This window comes from Polyodon spathula, chromosome 2, assembly GCF_017654505.1.
Source record: "Polyodon spathula isolate WHYD16114869_AA chromosome 2, ASM1765450v1, whole genome shotgun sequence".
Classification (NCBI taxonomy): Eukaryota; Metazoa; Chordata; class Actinopteri; order Acipenseriformes; family Polyodontidae; genus Polyodon; species Polyodon spathula.
In genome coordinates, this window is record NC_054535.1 from 14,322,588 (window position 1) to 14,331,558 (window position 8,971).

An 8,971-nucleotide genomic window follows, 5' to 3' on the forward strand; every position below is an offset into this window, starting at 1 on the left:
TTGTGGTTTTTTCTTCTGCTATGTACTGTACAGTGCTTTGTGATACTTTTGTATAAAAAGTGCTATATAAATGCAATAAATAAATAAGTCAGACGTTGCACCAACCAACAATTTAGCCTGGCTTAGCCACATGCGACATTAATATTCTATGCCTGGCATTCGAAGTGCGTGTTAATGTGATTAGGGCTGTGTTCAAAGGTGCGTTTTGCTAGCCAGGAATTCAGAGTTAGTTTTAAACTTTTGAAGGTTCGTCGGGTGGCGTTAAAGGACTTTTTTTTAAAACAGAAACCGTTTGATGTGTGAATACTATAAATCACTCATTAAATGTCAATCTCATGCAAACATGTGATCTTTTGGATATTACTTGGAGATTTAAAAAAAAAAAAAAAAAAAAAAAAAAAAAAAAAAATTAAAATCGTTGGAAAATCGTTATACGTAGCAACTCTATATAGTGCCGCTGCTGTGTATGGAGCAGAGTATAATATCCAAAGCACTGAAGTGGTACCTATAGCGGTTGTAGTACTTCAGTAAAATATGTACTGAATACCTAGTATACAAGACCGTGAAAGATAAGTGATATGGCAGAATATGTTTGAAACTTACAAAATATACGCTAACACTAATAATTTTCCAGCTCGTGTTGTCGAGGCAAACCTTGAATTTCTTCGTTCACCATCTCAAAAGCAAAGCTTTATATGGCGTAAGCTGTTTTTAAAAAATTGTCTCGAAACCCCTCTGCTGTTTGGTATTTTTTTGTTAAATGCCCAGACGACCAAAAAAAAAATAAAAAGCTGAGTGCAGTCTATCAAGCGACTGCTGATGTATCATGTAGGCACAACCAATCTCTGTGGTCACTTAAGCATAAGTTCATATTATTATTACTATTTTTAGTAGTAGTAAAATGTGTCTGATAACCTGCTTGGAAAGGTGACTTAAATAAAGCCTTGTTTTGCCCAAGTCCGCTGCAGTTGGTGCTGCTGCAATGCAAGCTTACTATATATATCGCAAGTGTATTTTTTTAAATTATAAAAACATAATTGCTCTTCTATATAACATTTTTAAACTACATCTCAATATTTTATTCCTTTTATATGGGTTACCTGTAAAATAGCATTTTCAATCAAATATAAACAAGTAGCTATGGTGACCTCGCCACTAAATTATGCAAATTAGTACCATCGAAGGTTTGAGCCGCCTTTCGGTAAATGTGTTCCGAACCTTTGAAGGTCAAAATTTGAATGAGATTTGCATATTCACCCCTTTAGTGCGTCCTCCCATATTTCACACTGTCACGCAGCAGTCTGTGAGTAACCGATGTGTGGGAGAGTTGAATCTCTCAAAACATGTGAATGGTGTATCTGATACGTCATTTAAACGGTGGATGATTGACGTCTAAACTAGCCTATAGTGTTTCTATGTGTTTTCAGTCTGAAATCCGTTAAGTCCAGTCAGTAAACTGAAATCTGTATTATATTTCGGATCGTGCTTTAATCTAAGCAACTCATGATGGCTACGATGTTTAGGGAAAATTTGTACCATACTTGATCTAGTATTGGCAGTGCCTTGCAGACTGTGAGTGGCCAGTGTCTTCCAAAATTTTACGAGGTATGTGGGAAGGTTAGTCTCTCAATGTGTGAATGGTATACCGTTCACGTCATGATTGATGCCCAAACAGGCCGTGTGTGTGTGGAAAAAATTAAGAGACTACTGCAAAATTATCAGTTTCTCTGGTTTTACTATTTATAGGTATGTGTTTGGGTAAAATGAACATTTTTGTTTTATTCTATAAACTACTGACAACATTTCTCCCAAATTCTAAATAAAAATATTGTCATTTAGAGCATTTATTTGAAGAAAATGACAACTGGTCAAAATAACAAAAAAGATGCAATGTTGTCAGACCTCGAACAATGGAAAGGAAATAAGTTCAGATTCATTTTTAAACAACACAATACTAATGTTTTAACTTAGGAAGAGTTCAGAAATCAATATTTGGTGGAATACCCCTGATTTTCAAGCACAGCTTTCATACGTCTTGGCATGCTCTCCACCAGTCTTTCACATTGATGTTGGGTGACTTTATGCCACTCCTGGCACAAACATTCAAGCAGCTCGGCTTTGTTTGATGGCTTGTGACCATCCATCTTCCTCTTGATCACATTCCAGAGGTTTTCAATAGGGGTCATGTCTGGAGATTGGGCTGGCCATGACAGGGTCTTGATCTGGTGGTCCTCCATCCACACCTTAATTGACCTGGCTGTGTGGCATGGAGCATTGTCCTGCTGGAAAAACCAATCCTCAGAGTTGGGGAACATTGTCAGAGCAGAAGGAAGCAAGTTTTCTTCCAGGACAACCTTGTACTTGGCTTGATTCATGCGTCCTTCACAAAGAGAAATCTGCCCGATTCCAGCCTTGCTGAAGCACCCACAGGTGAGTCCAATTTTCAGCTTTGCCCAGCACCTCGTCGTCTGATGTTTAGACGGAGACCTGGAGAGGCCTACAAGGCACAGTGTCTCGCACCCACTGTGAAATGTGGTGGAGGATCGGTGATGATCTGGGGGTGCTTCAGCAAGGCTGGAATCAGGCAGCTTTGGCATGAATCAATCCAAGTACAAGGTTGTCCTGGAAGAAAACTTGCTTCCTTCTGCTCTGACAATGTTCCCCAACTCTTGCGATTTTAAGAGCAGGGACTAGAGTGCAGGTAATCGAACACACGGAAATGTTGGCACACGTATTCGAATAAGAAACTATTCGAAATTCCCATCCCTAGTATATTACAGTGATAGCTGGGGATTATGTTATAACTAGGGCTTCTGATTTTTGGTAAAGCCAATAAACGCTGGAAAAACAGTGGGCATGGGTTAATCAATTCATGTTAACAACCCCTTTCCCTTAATTAATAAATACATACAGACATACAGACATACATACATAAATAAATACTACTACAAAAAGTGCAGCATTTAAAACAGAATTGCAGATTGTGGCAATGTAAAAAAATGCCGGCACAGAAAAACCCCAGAAGAATGTGCCTGTGACCAGAGGGATTTTGTTGTGGAAGACAGCAAAGTAAAGAAGGTACAACTTAAGTGTACAAGTTCTGTTGAGTTACTACTATACATATTTTAACAGAAAATAATGCCCAAGCATTTTGGAAAGTAACTGAAAAAAACTATTTCATACACTATAGAAAAAGCAGAAGCCCCCCCAAAAAACTGATTTTTACATAAAACGTGAACAGAGCTAAAGATAAGCACAGAAAAATGCAATTAATAAAAACCGAAAAACAGAAGCCGTAGTTAACAAAATAGCCAGTAAATCAGAATTCTGAAGTTCAATAAAAGCAAACATATCGCAACTGCATGTGGCTTTCTAGAGTGTAGATCATCCATGAGCTGAACTGTGCACAGGCCTTTGAGATCATGTTCTACAGTCTGTGGATATAGTATTAAAAGCCATGATGACCTGCTTCTCCACATCCTGCTGTTTTGTATGCTGAATCATTGTGTGCTGTTTGTTTTCAGGGAACACAACCTATTTGTGGGAGTTCCTCTTAGACCTTCTCCAGGATAAGAATACCTGCCCCAGGTATATCAAGTGGACTCAGAGAGAGAAAGGTATCTTTAAACTGGTTGACTCCAAGGCGGTGTCCAAACTGTGGGGAAAACATAAGAACAAACCTGACATGAACTATGAGACCATGGGAAGGGCTCTGAGGTATGTTTTTCTTAATTAAAAAAAATAAATAAATTTTACCATCCAAGAGTAATGTTTTGGGTCCTATACACAAAGCAGAAACGTATGAGTTATGAATAAAACATTGTTTTTCATGAACCTGTTTAGACCAGGGGTGTCCAACATTGACCCCCCCCATTCTAAATTGTTTAATTGAACCTCCATTCAGACCCTGAAATAGTTAATTAAATCATTACATCTGTTTAACCTAGAGTGGAATGGCCTCCAGGTATGATTGGACACCCCTGGTTTAGACTGTTGGCTTCTTCAACAAAAGTTTAGAATAGTTGAATGAATATCACATTCTTATTGTATTTTTTTAAAAACTTTTTTAATACTTTCTGAATATGGACCTAACTGGGTATCAAATAAGAATTGTAACATCCAGCTGGCAGCAGATCATTTAACACTTATGCAACTCAGGGCTTTGTTATAATTATTCAGCTAATACTGTTTGACCTGTTAGTTATGCTTGGCAAAAAATATCTAGAATGAAACTTTTAGCCCTTTCAGATATCCCCAAGTTGACAACCTGTGTTATGCAGCTATAAAGAAGGAAGGACTGGAAAATAATCTTCCTTTGCTTCCCTTCAGGTATTACTACCAAAGAGGTATTCTTGCGAAGGTGGAGGGTCAGCGACTTGTGTATCAGTTTAAAGAAATGCCAAAAAACATTGTAGTGATAGATGATGACAAATCAGACCCCAGCAGTGAGGACCTTCTCGCAGCCGATAAGTCTTTTGAACGGGTGCCTCCATCCACGGAAAGCCTGCTGACATCGGTGGAGCTGTCCAAGACTCCGCCGATCCTGCGGGGAGGAGGGAGGAGCCTGGTACTGCAAGGCCCAGCGAAGGCAGTGAAAACAACGGTGTCGGTGTCACCCCAGCCTCGTATAGTTAGCGTCACGTCGGCCACACATCATCACGACATCTCAAATCAGCAGTCTCACACCACCATTATTCCAACATCAACAGGGCCCAGGTTTGTAGTGTGAAATACGAATTTTGGCCGACAATACTACTTCACATTAAATCCAAAGCTGATTTGAATCATATTTCTGCTTGATCATAACAGGCTACGATTTTGTCATAGAGGTCACAGAAATTGTGAGTTTGAATGAAGTCTGTGAAATCTTGGAAATGGATGTACAAACACATTTGATTAGGCAGAATGTCATGCATTGAAAATACAAATCTATCAGTATCTGTAAATTGTTTGGTTGTGTATGCAGCACGCAGCATTTGCATGTAGCTATGTAGGACATCGAGCATTTGGCGACATTTCCGTGATTTATTTATTTATTTTTTTTGACACCTCGTCCTCATCGTACTAAAAATTACTCTGCCAAAATCAGCCTTAATCATAATGTATAAATAAAAGGTACTAATTGTGACATTCCCATTGAATTATTTTTGTCTGTTAAAGGAGTTCTTGGAAGAAGATATTTTGGTTCATTGCTTGTATTTTATACTTCAATTTGGAAATATGCAGACATGCCAAAGCTTCCACACTGCAAGGGTACATTTTATTATACAAAATACAGTACATTAACTTAAAAAAAAAAAAAAAAGTTAAGATGGCATAAACAAAATGTAATTTGAGGTTTTGTAACTGTATATAATTAGCATTCTTAGAGGTTTTCAAAGTATACAGAGGATCAAGCACCCATGTGGTGGCAGTGTTGAGCAAACAAACCTCAAAATTGGAATTTTAACTGTTGAAACTCTAACCATTTTTGACATCGTCAGCTTGGAACCAAAGATCGTTAATATCAGAAATGCCTTTGTGGCCTCATGCTAAACCCACTTTAACACATTCAAAATAAATAAATAAATAATTGAAAATATCAATCTAATTCTAAAACCAACAAAAAAAAGTATTGTCTTTTTGGGACCACTGTAGCAGTTACATGAGACCACGAAATGGTGATCTTCAAAAATCTGATTTTATTTGAGACATCAGTGTTAGACTGGTAAGACTGTGATGTTTTAGGTGATTTAATTATATGATTTGAGTTGACAGTCAACTTAATTACAAGGTAGTAAATATAGAGCACAAAATCAATATCTATTATAAATCAACTGTAATATCCAGCATCAAGTGCTAGTATCTTAATCATTTTGAGATAAGGGGTAAACTGATTTCAGTTCAGCGTTTTTAAATTCCATAAACAACAATGTGTTTAATTGGTGCAGTTGGCAGTGGAATGATAGGGATCTTCACAGATTCATTAGCCTTTGTTTCTTACTGAAAGGAAGTTCTGACCCAGTCTGTATCTCTTCCTGCAGAACGGTCCGTGTGGCTATGCAGGTGCCTGTGGTGATGACCACGTCTTTGGGCCAGAAGATCTCCACCATGGCGGTGCAGTCTGCCAGCTCTTCTGTCCTCACCAACACCAGCCCCACCACGGGCAATGCCCCCAAGGTGGTTATCCAGACCATACCCACCATGATGCCTGCGACAGCAGAGAACGGTGACAAGATCACCGTGCAGCTCGCTAAGATCATCACTATCCCTGCTTCCCAGCTAGCCCAGTACCAACTGCAGGCTAAGAGTGGCATGACTGGGGCATCCAGGATCAACATTATGGGGGCCCCACTGGCCGTAAGAGCACTTACCCCTGTGTCGGTAGCACAGGGGACCTCTGTCATGAGACTGGCCTTGCCTGCACAGCAGCAGCATCACCAGGCCACTTGCCACAACACCACACGGGTCATCAATGCCATCATCAAGAGGCCGGAGATCAAGCAAGAGGGGGGAGCCCCCAGCACTGTGAAGCAACAGCAACATGAAGTGGAAATGAAGAACGTCATGGGCACCAAGCCAGTAACTCTCACATTCCCCATCACAGTAAAAACAGAAGGAAGTGACGGTTGAGAATTGAAGAAAAAAAACCAGGGGTATTAGAAATGAACTGACACTTATTAGTCACACCAGTTAGAGACTACCTGCTATTGTATATGGGGAAACATTTTGGCAATTCATTTTGTATTATACAGCTGTCAAACAGACTTTAAAGGAAAAAAATTCAATGAAAGCAAAAGATGAGCAGAAGATTTTTTACATCCGTCCCATGCTTTTCACTGGGATTTTGAACCACATGGTTTTCATACTGTTATTATTACTATTATAATAGTTATTCTTATTATTAGTGACTGATATGATTCAGCGATTTAACTTTAAAAAAACACAATGAAAATAATCTGGATCAGAAAAGGGACCAAATCAGTTCACTACAGTTTTACCCAGACACTAAACACTCAAAACACTAAGGTAAAAAAATGTATAAGAAACCAAACTTCTACATTGTTTTTGGAGAGGGGGGAGAGAAACCATTGAATCTTTTTAACACTTGTCTATTATGATTTTGCATAACATTTTTGCAAACCAGCAACTGTTTGACTATCACTGTGTGCACATAGTACCCACTTTATTGGTGCTAAGTAAAAGCTTCACAGATCTGGAATGTGAGTAATGTTGTGGTTAAAGCTGTGCATTGGCAGCTTCTGTGCGTGAGGTAAGTGACAAAAAGGGACTTTGTATATGTCTTCAAACCAGTTTAAAAAGATAATTCAAACAAGGAGCCTTAGATTAATCTACATTTGTTCATTTTCTGGTTCTAAAAAAGAAAAATAATATAAGCTAACTAGCTTTTTGTGTAAAGCTCTTTTTTGATACTTTGTACCAAGCACAGTATTATAGAAATAAGGCAAACTTATTTTGTATTATAGTTTATAATGTACTCGTCAGGGTTTCAGTTTCAGCAGTGTTTTGCTGCAATTTTTGCCTGTGTCATATTGCCTTGGCGTCTTGTAGACATTTCAGTTAGAGTATTTCTGCCACTTCAAAAGGTCACGCTCCGCATGAATTCTTGCAGCTAGTTCTAAACTTTGTTTTTCTGTTTTCCTTTTTTAGTTGATAATTGAGCGAGAGAAAAAAAGTTCTAGTGTTCAGACTGAACTAGTTTGTATATTTAACATTTGAAGTATATTCTATTTTGTTGTACTCTTGTTTCAAAGTGTATTCAAGTAGATTTTAAGGAAATATATAAAAAAAAAAATATATAAAAAAAGTGTTGACTAATAATTTGTAGTACAACAATCTCTTAGACTGTGTGTGTGAGGGGGGACTAAATCTGCAACTGAAGAGGTTTCTTTTTAAAGTGTAAGTAACAAAAAAATTCATAACTCTTAACAGATGTGCTATTCCTCAAATGTGCAGTTTTTCAAAGAATCACATTTTCGCAAACCAGTATTTCATATAAACGCACTATCTGGCAGTGTACTATGTAAAAAGAATTTTGCTTGCCTGCCTTGTTTTCAGGTAGTCTTGCACTGATGTGGACATTTCCCCTGAAGCGTGAAATTGTCTCTTCAACACTTTATTTCCTGTGTTACAGTAAACCAGCTGCTTCCCTAATATCCTTTTATCCAATGACATTCCGAGGTGTCAAGACCTAGGAAGGGAAACCAATACCTGGAAGTATGGCAAGCAAAGAGCGCTTTCATTAACCTAATATAGTACCAGAGAAAACAAGTTCATGAATAAATTAAAAAATACACGCTGACTGTAATGTGCTTCTTTGAAAACTATAACCTATGTAGGGAATGGAAGTGCATAAGTAAGATTTTAGGAAATTGCTTCATTGTCTATTGCCACTTCGGGTGTGGTAATATAAAGAAACAGTGTCAGTGATTATCTGTGGGAGTTTTGAACACTGAGTAAACTAAAGAAGCAAGGCCCCACAAGTGTTTATTTTACACTAAAATATAAATATTTAATACAGCCTTTCATTACCTAGCTTTCTGTTACACTTGCATACAGTGGCTCTCAAAAGTATTCTCCCTCCTTTCTACATTTTATTGTTTTACAACATGGAATCAAAATGGATTTAATTAGGCGTTTTTGCCACTGATCAACACAAAAAAAGTCCATAATGTCAAAGTGAAAAATAAAATCTACAAATTGTTCTAAATTAATTACAAATATAAAACAGAAAATAATTGATTGCATAAGTATTCACCCCCTTTCCTATGTCACACCTAAATAAGCTCTGGTGTAACCAATTGTCTTTAGAAGTTACATAGTTGCATGGAGTCCACCTGTGTGCAATTAAGGTGTTTCATATGATTTTGGGTTAAATACACCTGTCTCTGGGAGGTCCCACAGTTGGTTAGTACATATCCTAACAAAAACTACATCATGAAGACGAAGGAACAGTCAAAGCAAATCCGGA

General features: G+C 37.9%; 1 protein-coding gene across 4 annotated transcripts in view; it reads left to right on the forward strand.

Moving 5' to 3' along the window:
- LOC121330583 (ETS-related transcription factor Elf-2-like) overlaps nucleotides 1-8,594 on the forward strand; it is a 63,925-nt gene extending 55,331 nt beyond the window's left edge. For all 4 annotated transcript variants that reach the window (XM_041277205.1, XM_041277214.1, XM_041277222.1 and 1 more), the window contains 3 exons: nucleotides 3,525-3,717; nucleotides 4,330-4,716; nucleotides 6,024-8,594. In XM_041277205.1, the coding sequence (XP_041133139.1) occupies nucleotides 3,525-3,717; nucleotides 4,330-4,716; nucleotides 6,024-6,612 (1,169 nt within the window). In that variant the 3' untranslated portion in view covers nucleotides 6,613-8,594. The remainder of the gene's footprint in view (nucleotides 1-3,524; nucleotides 3,718-4,329; nucleotides 4,717-6,023) is intronic.
- Nucleotides 8,595-8,971: the final 377 nt, after the last annotated feature.